This window comes from Agelaius tricolor, unplaced genomic scaffold, assembly GCF_023055355.1.
Source record: "Agelaius tricolor isolate 1412-34295 unplaced genomic scaffold, bAgeTri1.0.p SCAF_24, whole genome shotgun sequence".
Classification (NCBI taxonomy): domain Eukaryota; kingdom Metazoa; phylum Chordata; class Aves; order Passeriformes; family Icteridae; genus Agelaius; species Agelaius tricolor.
The window spans coordinates 356516-374254 of NW_027269284.1; the positions used below are offsets into that span (position 1 = coordinate 356516).

Consider the following 17739-nt stretch of genomic DNA (forward strand, 5'->3'; position numbering starts at 1 on the left):
AAGGGAGGTTAATGAGGGGGACAAAATGAAATGGCCCTGGTGGCACCCAGCAAAGCCCCAAAGCCCGGGACTGTCACCCCCCGGGTTGATCCCTGCTCTAAAATCACCGGGCAGGAGCTGGGAGCCCCAGCACTGATGCATTAAATGCTTCCCCGTGTGCCTCAGTTTCCCCTGGGGGGTGCTCTGGGGTTCAGCCCCCTCCAGCATTGCTTCCTGTGGTACAAACACCAAGGTTTTCCAGGGAGGATTGCAGTGGGATCAACGTTTCCTTTGGCAGAGCAGCCCCTTCCCCACCCAGGGCAGCGCCTCTCATTGGGGCTGGGGTGTTTGTCCAGCAGAAAAGGGAGGTTAATGAGGGGAGAAAATGAGGGAAACTAATGAGGGCAAGGGGGAAAACATGTTCAGCCACCCCAAGTGATGTCCAGACTGATTTTTATGGTTCTCTGCCTCAATTCCCCACCTTATGTGAAGATGAAGATGAAGATGAAACCGCTCCAGAGGTGGGACCACAGCTGGCAGCACCCCCACATTGTCCAGCCCCTCCCAGCCTCCCCAGACAGACCCTCCTGACCCCTGTGAGCCAGTCCCAGCATTGTTTGGAGGGGGGGAGAAGCAGAGGGTGGATGCTCACAGGCACCAGATTCCTCTCTGCACATTAATTCCACTTTGCTGAGGTTGCCCTGGGTGTAGCTGGAAAAGGGATCTGGGAACAGCAGGGATGTTCATGGCTGGGTGGGGCAGGGGGCTGTGGGTGGTGTTTTTCCTGTGCAGATGTTTCTGACAGCCCATGGGTGACGTGGATGTGCTGGTGCCAACCCCAGAGGTGCCTTTTCTTTTGGTCTCCCCCTCTCCCAGTGCTTTCCCTGCCCTCTGCTTCCTTGGAGAGGAGGGGGAAGAGGCAGGAGAGCTGTGGGTGGCACTGATGGATCACTCTGGGCACAGAGTCCTGCCCTGCACCCCAGTGCTGCAGCCCAGCCCCTGGCTTTGGGGCGTTTGTGTGCACCCAGGGCTCTCTCCCATCCCCAACACCATCACTGCCCTCCAGTGTCCCCTCCCAGAGCAGCATCAGTCAAAGCAGCATCCCACAGAGCAGTATCCCAAAAATCAGCATTTCTCCCCGAACCAGCATCCCACAGAGCAGCATCCCAAAAATCAGCATTTCTCCCCAAACCAGCATCCCACAGAGCAGCATCCCAAAAATCAGCATTTCTCCCCAAATCAGCATCCCACAGAGCAGCATCCCAAAATCATCATCTCTCCCTAAACCAGCATCCCACAGAGCAGCATCCCAAAAAGCAGCATCCCTCCCTAAACCAGCATCCCACAGAGCAGCATCCCTCCCCAAAGCAGCATCCCAAAAATCAGCATTTCTCCCCAAAGCAGCATCCCAAAAATCAGCATTTCTCCCCAAACCAGCATCCCACAGAGCAGCATCCCTCCCCAAAGCAGCATCCCCAAATCAGCATCCCTCCCCAGAGCAGCATCCTTCCTGGGCCAGCATGCTCCCAACAAACACCATTTCCCAAACCATCACCCCTTCAGAGCAGCATCCCTTCCCAAACCAGCACCTCTCCCAAAATCTGCCTCCTGCCAAGCCAGCATCAATCCCAAACCAGAATCCTCCAGATAAACAACCCTGTCTAAAGCAGCACCTTCCAAACCCTCATCCCTCCCCAAATTAGCATTGCTCCCAGAGCAGCATCCTCTGAAACCAGCACCTCTCAAAATCTGCATCCATCCCAAGCCAGCATCACCTCCAAACCAGCACCCTTCCCAAAATCTGCATCCTTCCCAAAACCACATCTCCTGAATGAACATCTGTCCCCAAAACCCTCATCCCTCCCCAGACTGCATCCCAAAATCTGCATCCTTCCCAAACCCACATCTCCTGAATGAACATCTGTCCCCAAATCCACGTCCCTCCCCAGAATGCCTCTTCCAAACCCCCATCCCTCCCCAAACCAGACCTTCTGAAGGATCACCTCTCCCTGAATCCCTGAACTCTCCCCCAGCCCATCCAGGGCTGGCCCGTGCCCCCTGGAGCAGCCAAGGGTGGGATTCACCAGCCCCCAGTGCTGCTGCTCTGAATCATCTCAGTTACAGATTTGCTTGGATGCGATTTGGGGAAGGAAAAAAAAAAAAAAAAAAAAAAAAAGAAGAAGAGAGGGATTAAAAAAAAAAAAAAAAAAAGGAAAAACAACAAAAAAACCCAACCCACCCCTCTTCTTCCTCCTCCTCCTCCCCTGGGAAGGGGTGATGGCAGCATAAATAGCGGCTCTCTCAGCACGGGGCCAGACGCAGCCGGAGCAGCTTCCCCTGGCACCATGGCCGAGCCTTCGCTGCCCCTCTCCTTCCTCTGCCTCCTCGCCCTGTCCTCCGCCTGCTACATCCAGAACTGCCCCCGGGGCGGGAAGCGGGCGCTGGCGGACACAGCCCTGCGGCAGGTACGGGATGGGAGCCTGGGGACACGCGTGGAGCTCCGGGAGGGACACGGGGGCTCGGGGGTGCTCCCCCCATCACCGGGAGCAGAGGGGTTTTTGGGGTGGCTGGGGACACACCATGGGGCAGTGGCAGGGAACTGACAGCTCCAAAGTGCTGCTGGCACCTGGAGGCTGATGTCCTTTTGTCAAGCTTGGCCACAGCAGAGAATCCTGCTGGGCTGGGGGCAGCAGGACAGGACAGAGCACGGACAGGGGACAGGGAGGTCATGGGGACCTTGGTCATGGGGACAGGGAGGTCATGGGGGCACCCCAAAGCAGGGACACGAGGTCACCAGTGCTGGTGGCAGCGTGGCACCTCCAGGAGTAGGAAGAGGAGCTGCTGGGGAGCTGCTTTCTGTACCCAGAGTGGCTCTGGGGGTCCCTGTCACCTCTGGGCACTGCTGGCTCTGTGTCACCGCTGGCTGTGCCACCCTCTCAGGGGCAGAGGGGTTTTTGGGGTGGCTGGGGACACACCATGGGGCAGTGGTGGAGGAGTGGCAGCTCCAAAGTGCTGCTGGCACCTGGAGACGAGGCTCAGGCTTGGTCACAGCAGAGCCTGGCATAGCACAGCTGCTGGGCTGGGGGGAACGGGACAGGACAGAGCACGGAGAGGGGATCATGGGGACACCCCAAAGCAGGGACACGGGGTCACCAGTGCTGGTGGCAGTGTGGCACCTCCAGGAGCTGGAGGAGGAGCTGCTGGGGAGCTGCTTTCTATACCCAGAGTGGCACTGGGGGGTGCAGAAGCTCCCTGTGGGGTTTTTGGGGTGGTGGGGGGGACACACAATGGGGCAGTGACAGAGGAGTGACCCCTCCAAAGTGCTGTTGGTACCTCAAGATGAGGCTCAAGCTTGGCCACAGCAGAGTGTCCTGCCAGGCTGGGGGGCAGCAGGACAGGACAGAGCACGGACAGGGGACAGGGAGGTCATGGGGACCTTGGTCATGGGGACAGGGAGGTCATGGGGACACCCCAAAGCAGGGACATGAGGTCACCAGTGCTGGTGGCAGCGTGGCACCTCCAGGAGTAGGAAGAGGAGCTGCTGGGGAGCTGCCTTCCTTCCTTCATCCCTTCCCTCTCCATGCCAGAGGGGTTCCCAACGGGACACAGCAGAGCTCAGCAGCACAAAGGGGCTGCCAGACAAGGGCCCCAAGCCCCAGACTCCATCCACAACCTCCACATCTCCATCCACAACCTCCACACGTCCATCCACAGCCTCCACACGTTCCTCCAGCTCCATCCACAATCTCTACATGCTCATCCAGCTCCATCCACAACCTCCACACATTCATCCAGCTCCGTCCACAACCTCCACACGTCCATCCAGCTCCATCCACAACCTCCACACGTTCCTCCAGCTCCATCCATGACCTCCACACGTTCCTCCAGCTCCATTCACAACCTCCACATCTCCATCCAGCTCCGTCCACGACCTCCACATGTTCCTCCAGCTCCATCCACAGGGGTGCATCCCCGTGGGGGTTTCCAACACCAGGGGATGCACGAAGGGTTTCTTGGGGGTCACTGAGGCAGCTCCTCCCCGCAGTGCCTGCCCTGCGGTCCCGGCAACAGAGGGAGCTGCTTCGGGCCCGGCATCTGCTGCGCTGCGGAGCTGGGCTGCTACCTGGGCACGGCGGAGACGCGGCGCTGCGCGCAGGAGGAGGCGCTGCCCTCGCCCTGCCAGCCCCAGGGGCAGCCCTGCGGCTCCGGGGGCCGCTGCGCCGCGCCCGGCATCTGCTGCAGCGCCGGTAACCGGGAGAGGGGAGCGCGGGCTGGGAGGGCGCAGGGGGGGCACGGACAGAGCTCGGCAGCTGATGCAGAGCTGGTGGGGTGGTTGGGTTTTAGGGAGGGGGAAGTGAGGGGTGGAGGGGAAGGGGTGTTGGGAGGTAATTTGGGGATGGGTGGGTTCAGGATGGGTGTAAGGAAGGAGTTTTTCACTGGGAGGGTGGGGAGGGTCTGGCACAGGGTGCCCAGAGCAGCTGGGGCTGCCCCTGGATCCCTGGCAGTGCCCAAGGCCAGGCTGGATGGGACTTGGAGCACCCTGGGACAGTGGGAGGTGTCCCTGACCATGGCAGGGGGTGGCACTGGATGGGATTTAAGGTCCCTTCCCAAACCATTCCATCACTCTGTGGTCTCAAGACGTGACTTTTCTCACTTTTACCCCAATTCCCTCTCTGGGCAGGGTTAGGTGGGATTGGGAATTAGGAGTTGTTCCCTGGCAGGGTGGGCAGGCCCTGGCACAGGGTGCCCAGAGCAGCTGTGGCTGCCCCTGGATCCCTGGCAGTGCCCAAGGCCAGGCTGGACAGAGCTTGGAGCACCCTGGGATGGTGGAAGGTGTCCCTGCCCATGACACAAGATCTTCTTTAAAGGTCCCTTCCAACCCAAACCATTCTGACTCTAAAGGATTGGGCTCTCAGCCCTTTCCTGACCCACCGTGAGCTTTTCCTGGCCAGCACAGCCTCCCTGATGTGCCAGAAACCCCATCCCTGCTCCCTGCTTAACAGGAGACATAAAGCGATGAAGTGACAAAGATTAGGTTTGCCTGGGGGTTCATTAGCAGGGGAAAGAGCTGAACCATCATTTTCGGGGTACGAACTGTGCTGAGCCCCCAGGCTGCCACCAACCCTTCCCCCAGCCGAAAACACCCCTTGGTGATCCCAAATTACCCGTGCCACGGCCGCCTTTTGCTTCCCTCGGCAGAGACGTGCACCATGGACAGCGCCTGCCTGGACGAGGGCGGCGAGGGCGCTCAGGAGGCGTCGGAGGAGAAGAACCTGACGCTGCTGGATGGCTCGGCCGGAGATCTGCTCCTCAAGCTCATGCACTTGGCAAACCGGCAGCAGCAGCAGCAGCAGGGCAAGCACCCCCTGCTCTGAGCCAGGGCGTGGGGAGCCCCCCCTTACCCCACAGACCCCCCCAGCTCGGCTCTGTACATACCTGACCCAATAAAAGCCCTCGTGCACTGTGGTGGCCTCGTCCTGGGCACTGGGGGTGGCTCCTGGGGGCTCCAGGGGATGTGGCTGGGGCTCAGGATGGAGGTGCTGGAGGCTCTTCTGTCCCCAGATCCAGGGGATGTGGCTGGGGCTCAGGATGGGGCTGCTGGAGGCTCTTCTGTCCCCAGATCCTCACAGAGTGCAGGTGGTTTGGCTGGGCTGGGTGCAGGATTTGGGCTCTGTCCTTTTAGCTCCCAGCCAGAGCTGGAATTTGGGATGTGGCCATGGAGCCCCACCCTGCAGCACCCCCAGCCCCAGGGGACTGGGCACAGCTGGGATGTGTCACTGTCACCTTACCTTGTGGCCAAGCCCCTCTTTGGGGCAGATTCAGGGCCTCGCTGCCTTCAGCAATCAGCACAGCATCTACTAAAAATGATAAAAAGGAAGGAAAAGGAAAAAGGACCCCAAATCCCTCAAGAGCTGAGAGGGATCCTTCTTTTGGGGTGCTTTTCCTTTCCCAAGGAAAAAGCACCCCAAATCCCTCAAGGGCAGAGAGCTTTGGGCTCCCAGCTCCAAACCCCCCCCTCCAGGGCTGGTTTCATCTTTCCCCCTCCCCTCTGGACACCCCCAGGGATGATCAGTCCCCATTATCCCACAGTCACCCCCAGGATTTGGGGTATCCCAAGCCTCTCCTGGCTCTCTTACCCTGCAGGGTCCTGGCTCCGAGGTCTCTCCAGGCTGGCACTGGCCAGGGCACAGGGGACAGCTCGTCCTTTATAGTGTCCCTGAGGGAGGTGGCACCTCCCGGGAGGTGGAGCTCCCTGACTCCGGCGGGATCCATCCTGCCCCGGCAGCTCCCCGTGCCCCCAGGGGAGGCAGGATTGATCCAGGACCTCCAGGATTGATCCAGGACCTGCAGGATCGATCCAGGGGATGCAGGATTGATCCAGGACCTGCAGGATCAATCCAGGACCTCCAGGATCGATCCAGGACCTCCAGGATTGATCCAGGACCTGCAGGATCGATCCAGGACCTCCAGGATCGATCCAGGACCTCCAGGATTGATCCAGGACCTGCAGGATTGATCCAGGGGATGCAGGATCAATCCAGGATCTGCAGGATTGATCCAGGATCTGCAGGATTGATCCAGGACCTCCAGGATTGATCCAGGGGATGCAGGATCGATCCAGGACCTCCAGGATTGATCCAGGACCCACAGGATTGATCCAGGACCTTCAGGGTTGATCCAGGGGATGCAGGATCAATCCAGGACCTTCAGGATTGATCCAGGACCTCCAGGATTGATCCAGGGGATGCAGGATCAATCCAGGACCTGCAGGATTGATCCAGGACCTCCAGGATCGATCCAGGACCTCCAGGATCGATCCAGGGGATGCAGGATCAATCCAGGACCTGCAGGATTGATCCAGGACCTCCAGGATCGATCCAGGACCTCCAGGATCTATCCAGGACCTCCAGGATCGATCCAGGACCTCCAGGATTGATCCAGGGGATGCAGGATCAATCCAGGACCTTCAGGATTGATCCAGGACCTGCAGGATCGATCCAGGACCTGCAGGATCGATCCAGGACCTCCTTCCCACAGCCAGCATCTGATCCCAGCCCTAGGGAAGGGGGGAACCCCAAATCACCCCAAAATCATTGGGAAAGGAGTGACACCAGCGTGGATGGGGGACTCCAAGCTGGGGTGAGGGAATTGGGCTTCTAGCCCAGCTCCAGCACTCAGATTTTCCAAGATGCAGGATATGAACCCCCAACATTCCTGCAGCACTGGGAATGAGTGGCTGAGCTGGGAGTGCTCTGTCTGATGAACCCCTCAAAATCAGACAAAAATTAAGTCCCCAAAAAGCACCAGGGGCTGATAACGGGTTTTGCCCACTTTTCTACCTGAGACACATCCTACAGGGGTCTGGGCACCCCTGGAGCAGCCACAGGGGCTCTGGGATGAGAATTCCCTCTCTCCATCCTGTGCTGCAGCCGGAGCTGAGCTGCTGGGACAGCTGAGCCCCATTTCCAAGCCATTTCCATGGATCCCAGTGCCTGCCTTGTCCCCAGGGACTGGCACTGACCCAGGCTGGGTGACAGGGACCTGGCTGCCCTTGTGCCAGCCTCGCTAAGTGGTGGATTTTGAAGCAAGCCAGAGGGACAGGAAAAGGTCATGGCTGTCCGGCTCTGGGCTGCCTAATTCCCAATTAAGGCAGTGCAGGGTAATGATCTCAGCGGACGCCAAGGTTTGTCCGCAGCAGGGAAATTTATTCAAGCTGGAAGCTCCTAATTGGGATAAGGAAGGCAAGGGGCTGGGGTGAGCAGGACCTTGGGTGGTTGCGTCAGCCTTCGGCCTCATCTTCAGCGCTGCTTCTCAGGGAGGAGGAGGGGGAGGCTTTGTCTGCTGGTGATGGGGCTCAGGACACCAGCTTGAATCCCTGTGTGCAGCTCCAAGGAGAAGCAGTGGGGGAATTTGGGGTCTCAGGCCTTTGCCTGGGAAGTTTGGTGTTCTCAGGTGGCTTTGGAGCTGTTGGATGAGCATGGTTGGGGATGGGCAGGGGTCACTGTTATCCCAGAGAGGGATGAGCCCAGTGCTGAGCATCCCCCAAAGGCCAGGGCCAACAAGGACATTCCCATGGCTGATCCCAGAGGATATGGGGTTGCTTCCTCCCACCCAAAGGGATTTGAAGCCAAGGGAAGCACACACCCTTCTCACCCCACTCCTGGGTGGACACATCCCACCTGCAGCTGCCTTCCTTCATCCCTTCCCTCTCCAGAGGGGTTCCCAACAGGACACAGCAGAGCTCAGCAGCCCAAAGGGGCTGCCAGACAAGGGCCCCGAGTCCCAGACTCCATCCACAACCTCCACATCTCCATCCACAACCTCCACACATCCATCCACAACCTCCACATGTCCATCCAGCTCCATCCACAACCTCCATCCATCCATCCAACTCCATCCGTAACCTCCACACATCCATCCAGCTCCATCCACAACCTCCAGACATCCATCCAGCTCCATCCACAACCTCCAGACATCCATCCAGCTCCATCCACAACCTCCACATGTTCCTCCACCTCCATCCACAACCTCCAGACATCCATCCAACTCCATCCACAGCCTCCACACATCCATCCAGCTCCATCCACAACCTCCACACATTCCTCCAGCTCCATCCACAACCTCCAGACATCCATCCGACTCCATCCGTAACCTCCACACGTCCATCCAGCTCCATCCACAGCCTCCACATGTTCCTCCACCTCCATCCGTAACCTCCACACATCCATCCAGCTCCATCCACAACCTCCAGACATCCATCCAGCTCCATCCACAACCTCCACACATCCATCCAGCTCCATCCACAACCTCCACACATCCATCCACCTCCATCCACAGCCTCCACACGTCCATCCAGCTCCATCCACAACCTCCACATGCTCATCCAGCTCCATCCACAACCTCCACACATCCATCCAGCTCCATCCACAACCTCCACACATTCATCCAGCTCCATCCACAACCTCCACACATCCATCCACCTCCATCCACAACCTCTACACGCTCATCCAACTCCATCCACAACCTCCCCACGTCCATCCAGCTCCATCCACAACCTCCACACGTCCCTGCCAGACTCATCACTGAGGAGAAAACCAGCACCTTGTCCTTGACCTCACGTCCTCGACCTCTGGCTATTAGCTGAGCCCTGTGCTGTGGGAAGCAATGCCTTGTGGTTTTTAAGGAACACTGGTGACGCCGGTGCCAGAATCCCTAAGCAGGAGCCAGGACTATAAATACAGGGCCAGCAGTTGGGATGAGCAGCCACAAATCGCCCCTGTCCCGCTGCCATGTCCTGCAAGGCTCTGGCTCTCTGCCTCCTGGGGCTCCTGACTATTTCCTCTGCTTGCTACATCCAGAACTGCCCCATCGGGGGCAAACGAGCTGTGCTGGACATGGACATCAGGAAGGTAAGTCCTGGGGGGGCTTGGAGCACTCCCAACCCCATCTTTACCTGTTGCTTTGATTTTTTAAAGATTTTTAAAGTTTTCTGATGTTTACATTCTTGTAACAAATTTTTTTCACACACTTTTTGTAAATAACTGTTTTGCATTTTTTTATGGAGGAGGAGAAATTTGATAGACCGTTGGTTTGCTTAGTGTCATTGGAGAGGTGGCACTGTCACGCTCCAATCTATTGTTACTTTTAGAAACCTATAAATGTTCGAGTCAGAAAATGAACTTTTCTTCACTTTGAGAGCAGCGGTGTGTGCTCTCGTGTTGTTTCGTGTCCTACAGTGACATTTCCCTTCTCCCAACCTTCTCCCCGCCCCGTTCCCCGAGCAGTGCCTGCCCTGCGGTCCCCGGAACAAGGGCCACTGCTTCGGGCCCAACATCTGCTGCGGGGAGGAGCTGGGCTGCTACATCGGCACCTCGGAGGCGCTGCGCTGCCAGGAGGAAAACTTCCTGCCCACGCCCTGCGAATCTGGACGCAAACCCTGCGGCTCCGGGGGGAGCTGCGCCGCTCCCGGCATCTGCTGCAGCACCGGTGAGGGCGGCACGGCGTCCCGGGATTGCTGTCCCGAGCCCTCGCACAGCCGGGAGGGAATTCAGGGTTCCATAGAATAGTGGGAGATGGGAGGATGCCCAAGGGATTCTTTGTCTCATCCGTGTGTCCAGCTAGGGCATGCCCCAGGACCAGTCCAGACCGCAGGGAAGGGATGAGAGTGGGAGGGTTTGGGACAGAGGGAAACAGACAGCAAAAAAAATTTTGGGGGCTGAGCAAGTGCAGGAGCCACGTCCCCTCCTGCTCTCATCAGTTTTCCCTCAAAATCCCACCCTCCTCCTTAAATTAAACTAGCAGGGATCTGCTGTAAATCCTGGAAAGCATCAGAGAATGGAACGAGCAGGAGCTCATTAAACCCCAGTGCCAGGGGGTCTCTGGGGGCTGGTTTTGGGGGTTCTCTGGATGTTTGGGGGATTTCTGGGGGCTGCTTTGGGGGGTTCCTGGGGGCTATTTTAGGGATCCCTGGGAGCTGGTTTGGGGAGTCCTTGAGGGCTGGTTTTGGATGTTGTTTCAGGGATCTCTGGGAGCTGGTTCAGAGGGTCCCTGGGGGCTGGTTTTGGGGGTTCCTGGGGGCTGGTTTTGGGGGTTCCTGGGGGCTGGTTCAGAAGGTCCCTGGGGGCTATTTCAGGGATGTCTGGGAGCTGTTTTGGAAGTCCCTGGGAGTTCAGGGATCTCTAGGAGCTGGTACAGAGTCCCTGGGCGCTGCTTTTGGGAGGTTCCTGGGGGCTGTTTTGGGGATCTCTGGGAGATGGTTTGGGGAGTCTTTGAGGGCTGTTTTTTGGGGTTCCTGAGGGTTGTTTCAGGGATCTCTAGGAGCTGTTTCAGGGATCCCTGGGGCCTGTTTTGGAGGGTCCCTGGGGTCTGGTGGGTGCTGCCTGGTTTCACACCCTGTCTCCCCTCAGAGGGCTGTGGCACTGACTCATCCTGTGACCAGGAGCTGCTGTTTGTGTAGCCCAGCCAGGAGAGAACCTGCAGGGTCCTGCATCCATCGCTGTCCCAGCCCCAACCCGGGCTGTGACTCACACTCGAAGTGATGAGCTTTGAGCTTAATTAGAAATAAAACTTGGACAGAAAAACAACCCAGCCACAAGTCTGTGGGTTTTGTGTACTCGTCTGGTTGAGGTGCAGCCTCGGGAGAAGATTACACTTTTAGGAGGTAAAAAGTGAGGGTTTCAGGTCAATGAACTGAGGGAGGGAGGGAAGGAAGGAGAGGGACCTGCAGACCATGGCTGAACCACAGCAAACTCCAGGCTCAGCCCAAAACTAGAAGTTTTAGGACAAAGCTGACAGGCTGCCAGACCCCAGCAACCCAGAACACCCAAAGTCATTACAATTTTATCTATACCTTCAGTAGTGATGAGTAAATTAAGCCTAAAAGGAGGAATAATGAGACACCAGAAATCCTGGATCATTCAGACACATTTTCCTATTCAGCCACACCAAGGGATGTGCAAAGGAGGGTTTGAAGTGTGAAATCAGGATTACAATTAATTCCTTCCCCCAACAACAAAAAAAAGGGAAGGTCAGTGTTTCCTACAAATTCATTCAGCCCTCCTTTGCCTTTGGAAGCATCCAGAGGAGCTGACAGCGAGGAGCTGAGCCAGGCTCTGCCTCGGGAGTGCTCTGCTCCTCCCCACATGCCGTGTGTGAAGGCAGCAGGGATCCAAACACGTGGGAGGTGGGATCACAGGCACAGCAACAGGGCTGAGCCAGGCTGCTGGAGCCTCCAAGACTCCCCTCACCCCCTTTCCTGCAGGCATTAACCCTTTGGAGGCAGCACAGCCAGACCCCCTTCTGCACCACTTCTGTGGCCAATTTATACATTCCAAGGAAGGATCTGTGTGTTCTGGGGGGCTCTGGACACCAGAGCCAGGGCTGCTATGAGAGCACCGTGCGCCTGACGATGCGCCCGTCCTTGTCGATGGCGAAGTTGTAATTCCGGGGGTTGTCCAGGCACTCCTCGATCCGAGCCTCCAGGTTCTCAGGGGTGATGAAGTTTTTGGCTTCCTCCTGAAGCAAAGGACAAGGATTGTCCCCCTCAGGATTATCCCAGCCTGTTCCCAGAGCTCTGGCTCGAGCTCTCTCTCATCCACGCGCTGTCAACACCCCTGGAAGGTGCTGGCGCTTGTGTTCCCAGCTGCCAGCTGAGAAATGGGTGGCAAACAAGCCCACGGCTCCCACATGGCTCCCTGGCAGGGAATTCTGGCAAGCTGCTCGCCAGGAGGCACCAGCTGCTCTTACCTGCAGCTGGAGAACCTCCTTCTCCTTCTCCTCCAGGAAAGCCTCCATTTTCCTGGCCTGTTTCTCTGCAATCTCTGACTTCCTCCTCTTCTGCTCTTCCTCTTCTTTCCTGAGTCTCTCCTCTCTGCCAGACAGAAAGGAAAATGTCATGGAGGAGGTGACACATCCCACCCAGAGCACCTTGACTTGGCCCTCAGCAGCAGAAGGCACAGGAACCACGAGAGCTGCACAGGCAGATTTATTTAAAAAGGCCAGGGTGGGAAAGGCTGTGTCCTCTTGTCCTCTGCTCCCATGCTGCCAGGAAGCAGATTCTGGCCCATGCTGGCTGCACCCTCCTGTCAGGGAGTTGTGGACAGTGACAAGGTCTCCCTTGAGCCTCCTTCTGCCCAGGCTGAGCCCCCACAGCTGCTCCTACCAGGACTTGAGTTCCAGACCCTTCCCTAACTTTGCTGCCTTTCCCTGGAACACTCCAGCATCTCCACATCCTTCCTAAACTGGGGGGCCCAGAACTGGACACAGCACTCGAGGTGTGGCCTCACCAGTGCTGAGCACAGGGGAAGAATCCTTTCCCTGCTCCTGCTGGCCACACCATTCCTGATGCAGGCCAGGAGCCTTCTTGGCCACCTGGGCACTCTGCTGGCTCATGTCCAGCCTGCTGTCCATCTGTCCCCCAGGTCCCTTTCTGCCTGGCTGCTGGCCAGCCCCTCTGTCCCCAGGGGTTGTTGTGGCCAAAGTGCAGCACCCCACACTTGGACTTGTTATCCCTCATTTCCTTGGATTCAGCCCCTGGATCCAGCCTGTGCAGGTCCCTGTGCAGAGCTCTCCTGCCCTGCAACACACCCACACTCACACCCAGCTCAGTGTCACCTGCAAATCTGCTGGTGGTGAACTCAATCCCCTCATGGAGATCATCAGCAAAGACATCAAACAGGGCTGGGGACACCTGGGGACACCTCTGCTGTGACCATTCCCCACTGGGCCTGGCCATGAACCAGTTCCTAACCCAGGAACGACCCTGCCCAAGCTCCTCTGTGCCCAGCTGTGCCTGAGCAGAGGCCAAAGCCGGCAGGGCAGTGCCCCCCGTGCCCTGCAGGGGCCGTGCTGACCTGCGGGCCCTCTGCCGGGCGTTCTCCTCCTCGTTCCAGGCCATCAGCCGCCGGTGCTCCTCCAGCTCCTCCGGCGAGCCCTCGGCAGCCAGGCGCTCCTCCCTCTTCTTCTGCAGCACCTCGGCCCTGAACTCCGCCCTGCAGGGCCGGGGGAGGGCCCTGAGCTCCTGCCCGGGGCTGGCAGCACAGCCCACAGCAGAGCCAGCCCCAGCACCCTGATCCTCAGTGCTCCCAGTGCCACCCCCGTGCTCCCAGTGCCACCCCCTGCCCCTCAGTAATCCCAGTGCCACCCCCCTCACTCTTCTCTGCCCCTCATCAGTCCAAACCCTCCCACCCTTTCCCACTCCCCGGTATCCCAGATCTCCCTGCTCCCCTTACAAAGTGCCCCACAGCCACCCCTCCACTGCCCCACTGTCCCTTACAGCGGCCCCACAAGGCCACACTCCACTGCCTCACAACCCCATATCCAGCCTCCCACCCCACAGCCAGCCCCACAACCCTCTCTTCTTCCACATCAGCCCCATATCCAGCACTTCATGCATCCTCCAACTCCATCCCCAGAGCCACAGCCACACCCAACCTTCCCCTGCCCCACAGCAGCCTCACAGGCCTACACCTGTCCCCCTGTCCCCCAGCCAGTCCTGTACCCAATCCAGGCAGCCCCCAAAAACCCCACACCCAGCCCCTGCCCCAAACCCAGCCCTTCAACCCCCCCTGCCTCACAGCCGCTCCCTTTCCCAAACCCACAACCACCCCCAGCCCCATAACCAGTCCCTTACTCAAACCCACAACCACCCCCAGCCCTCCTCAGCCTCATAACCAGTCCCGACCTTCCCCTGGCAGTCCCTTACCCAATCCCACAACCACCCCCAGCCCCATAACTAGTCCTGACCTCCCCCTGCCCAATAACCAGTCCCTAACCCAAACCCACAGCCCTCCCCAGCCCCATAACCAGTCCCGACCTTCCCCTGCCCCACAGCCAGTCCTTTATCCAAGGAAGGCTGGGTAAACAACCACTCCCAGCCCCATAACCAGTCCCTAACCCAAACCCACAGCCCTCCCCAGCCCCATAACCAGTCCTGACCTTCCCCTGCCCCATAACCAGTCCCTAACCCAAACCCACAACCACCCCCAGCCCCACAGCTGGTCCCTAACCCAAACCCACAAGCACCCCCAGTCCCACAACCAGGCCCAGCCCAGCCCATGTCCGACCCTCCCTGCCCCACAGCCGCCCCCATCTCCACGGGCACAGCCCAGCCCTGCCCTGCCCCACAGCCCTATCCCCGGTACCGGAGGGCGCTGAGAACCAGCCGGTACTGCCGGTACCGCTCCTGCACCACCAGCAGCTCCTCGGGGTCCACGGGCGGCGGCAGCTTCACCCGGCCCGCCTTGGACTTGGCGGGGGGGTCGTGCCGGGTCTTGCGGCCCCGCGCCGGCACCGCCCGCGGGGCCCAGGCGGGGCAGAGCCCCGGGGAGGGGCCGGGGCCGAGCCCTGGGAAGGGGCCGGGGCCCAACGCGGCCGCCAGCCCCGGGAGCGGGACGGGCCCCGGGCGGCAGCGCCTCAGCGCCCGCAGCATGGCGGCGCCTGAGGAACCGCGCGGCGCGGAGAGTGACGTCACATCTGTGCGCGGCGTCACGGGGAGGGGGAGCGGGGTATGATGGGAAATGGAGTTCGGGAGGGGAGCGGGACACGGACACGGACAGCCAGGGGACAGGGACAGCCAGGGGACAGGGACACCCTACACGGGACAGGGGCACCCGTGGGACAGGAACAGCCAGGAGACACGGACATCCGTGAGGCGGGGACACCCGTGGGACAGTGACACCCTACACGGGATAGGGACAGCTGTAGGACATGGACATCGGCAGGGATAGGGACACTACACGGGACAGCGACAGCCAGGGGACACGGGCATCCGTGGGGCGAGGGACACCCTACACGGGACAGGGACAGCCAAGGGAGACACGGACATCATGGGGCAGGGACACCCTACACGGGACAGGGACACCGGTGGGGACAGGGACACCCTGCAAGGGACAGGGGCTGCCGTGGGACACGGATATCTGTGGGACACACGGACACTGGCGGGGATAGGGACACTCTGTACGGGATAGGGACAGCCAGGGAGAGCCAAGGGACACGGACATTCGTGGGGCAGTGACACCCTACACGGGGACAGGGAAATCTGTGGGACACGGACACCGGCGGGGACAAGGAGACCCGTGGTACAAGGACAGCGGCGGGGACAGTGACACCCTATAGGGGACAGGGACATCCGTGGGACACGGGCACCTAGGGGCCAGGGACACCGGTGGGACACGGACACCGGCGGGGATAGGGACACCCTATACGGGACAGGGACAGGGAGGGGACACGGACATTCGTGGGGCAGGAACTTCCTGCACGGGACACGGACACCCGTAGGACACGGAACAGCCGAACAGCCCTGGGGACAGGGACCAGCCCCACGGGACACCGCATCCCCCTGGGGACACAACCCCGCCCGCCCACGGCACCGCAGCCCCAAGGGACACCGCTGTCCCCACTGTCCCCATGCCGCCCCCCCGAGCCCCCCTCCAACACCATCACTGCTCACAGATCCCCCCAGCCCCTTTATTCCCCGCGGGGGGGTCCCGGTTCGCTCCCGCGGGGGGGTTCGGTGCCTTCGGTCAGGGACGCAGGGCCGGGGGCTGCGGGAGAGTGGCGGGGGGACCGGTCAGTGCCGGTGCCGGGGACCCCCAGCACCCCCAGGATGGGTCAGACCCGGTCCCGGGGACCCCCAGATCGGTCAGACCCCGTCCCGGGAACCCCCAGGATGGGTCAGACCTGGTCCTGGGGACCCCCCAGCACCTCCAGGATGGGTCAGACCCCGTCCCGGGGAGCCCCAGGACCCCCAGGATCCCCAGGATGGGTCAGTGCCGGTCCCGGGGACAGGACACCCAGGATGGGTCAGTCTCGGTCCCGGAGACCCCCCAGGACCCCCAGCCCCGCTCCCTCTCACCAGCAGCGGCTCCTCCCGCCGGGGGAGACACGGGAGGGGACGGCAGCGCCCGAGAGGGGACGGGACCTGCGGGAGGAGGGGGGAAAAAAGGGAGAAAAGCAGCCGGGATTGGGGGGGGATCACCCCGCGGGTGGGGGGAATTCCAGGGTGGATAAAGTGAGGGGGATTCGGGGAGGGGAAGATAAGCACGGGAAAAGGGATGGTCTCGGGGGGGATCATTCAGGGAGGGGGATAAACTGAGGGGGTGATAAAACTGGATAACAACTCAGGGAGAGAGATAAACTGAGGGATTTTAGCCCGTGGGGATGATAAACCTGGATAATTCAAGGAGGGGGCTAACCTGGGGGGGTGATAAATTCGGATAACTCAGAGAGGGGGAAAACCTGGGGGGATAAACCCGGATAATTCAGGGAGGGGAAAAACCCGGGGTGATTATAGCCCGCGGGGGTGATAAACCTGGATAATTCAGAGAGGAGAATAACCCAGAGTGATAAACCCGGATAATTGAGGGAGGGGGATAACCTGGGGATGCTGATAAACCCGGATAATTGAGGGAGGGGGATAACCTGGGGATGCTGATAAACCCGGATAATTCAGGGAAGGGGATAACCTGGGGGTGCTGATAAACCCGGATAATTCAGGGAGGGGGATAAACCGGGGGATTTTAGCCCGTGGGGTTTAACCTGGGGCAGAGATAAATCCAAGAACGCAGCGGGGGGACAATCGCGGGATGGGGACACAATTACGAGGGGACACAATTCAGGGAGGATCATTTGGGGCGGTGTAACTCGGGCAGGGATAATCCTGAGGGATTTTAACCCCAGGACAGGGTGGCGGGGGGGACACAAACCCTGGGCAGGAGGGACACAGGCGGGGTGGGCATCACCCCGGGAGGGACGGGGATGACCCGCAGGGGGGTGACCCGCGGGGGACGCCCTACCTGGAGGTCGCTGGGGGTGCGGAGGTCCCGTTTGCCCCCCGGGTACCATCCGTGGGACCAGTGCTGGCCGCGGGCGCGGGGCAGGGCGCAGCTGAGCAGCAGCAGCGCCAGCAGCAGCAGCGACCCGCGGGGTGCCATGGCCGGGGGGCTGCGGGGACACAGTGGCACTGTCCCACCGGCAGCTGCTCCGGGGACACCCCCGGGGGGCTGCGGGACGGCTGAGCAGCCGCGGGTGCTGCCTGGGGTGGTTTGGGGTCGGTAGGAGCACAGGGGATGGGGGGGGGATGGAGATGGAGATGCAGAGGGGGTGAGCACCCATGGGTGGGTTTGGGATGGGTTTGGGATGCAGATGCAGAGGGGATCAGCACCTATGGGTGGGTTTGGGATGCAGATGCAGAGGGGATCAGCACCCATGGGTGGGTTTGGGATGCAGATGCAGAGGGGATCAGCACCCATGGGTGGGTTT

At 59.9% G+C, this 17739-nt stretch overlaps 4 protein-coding genes across 4 annotated transcripts; 2 read left to right on the top strand and 2 right to left on the bottom strand.

Moving 5' to 3' along the window:
• The first annotated feature begins 1967 nt into the window (after nucleotides 1-1967).
• LOC139599683 (vasotocin-neurophysin VT-like) lies at nucleotides 1968-5445 on the top strand. The gene is made up of 3 exons (XM_071447186.1): nucleotides 1968-2444; nucleotides 4025-4226; nucleotides 5179-5445. Exons 1-3 carry the CDS (start codon nucleotides 2325-2327, stop codon nucleotides 5352-5354), a joined length of 498 nt encoding a protein of 165 aa, XP_071303287.1. The 5' UTR covers nucleotides 1968-2324; the 3' UTR covers nucleotides 5355-5445.
• A 3792-nt stretch (nucleotides 5446-9237) lies between these two features.
• Nucleotides 9238-11067, top strand: LOC139599685 (neurophysin 1-like). Its single transcript, XM_071447188.1, has 3 exons — nucleotides 9238-9389; nucleotides 9765-9966; nucleotides 10887-11067. The coding sequence occupies exons 1-3, from the start codon at nucleotides 9270-9272 to the stop codon at nucleotides 10934-10936; spliced, it is 372 nt and encodes a 123-aa protein (XP_071303289.1). The 5' UTR covers nucleotides 9238-9269; the 3' UTR covers nucleotides 10937-11067.
• Nucleotides 11068-11392: 325 nt separating this feature from the next.
• On the bottom strand, nucleotides 11393-14939 carry MRPS26 (mitochondrial ribosomal protein S26). Its single transcript, XM_071447185.1, has 4 exons — nucleotides 14622-14939; nucleotides 13332-13469; nucleotides 12226-12349; nucleotides 11393-11994 (listed from the first exon to the last, which is right to left on the bottom strand). The coding sequence occupies exons 1-4, from the start codon at nucleotides 14906-14908 to the stop codon at nucleotides 11863-11865; spliced, it is 681 nt and encodes a 226-aa protein (XP_071303286.1). The 5' UTR covers nucleotides 14909-14939; the 3' UTR covers nucleotides 11393-11862.
• A 931-nt stretch (nucleotides 14940-15870) lies between these two features.
• On the bottom strand, nucleotides 15871-17415 carry LOC139599684 (progonadoliberin-2). The gene is made up of 3 exons (XM_071447187.1): nucleotides 17274-17415; nucleotides 16334-16399; nucleotides 15871-16022 (listed from the first exon to the last, which is right to left on the bottom strand). The coding sequence occupies exons 1-3, from the start codon at nucleotides 17409-17411 to the stop codon at nucleotides 16002-16004; spliced, it is 225 nt and encodes a 74-aa protein (XP_071303288.1). The 5' UTR covers nucleotides 17412-17415; the 3' UTR covers nucleotides 15871-16001.
• Between the last annotated feature and the right edge of the window lie 324 nt (nucleotides 17416-17739).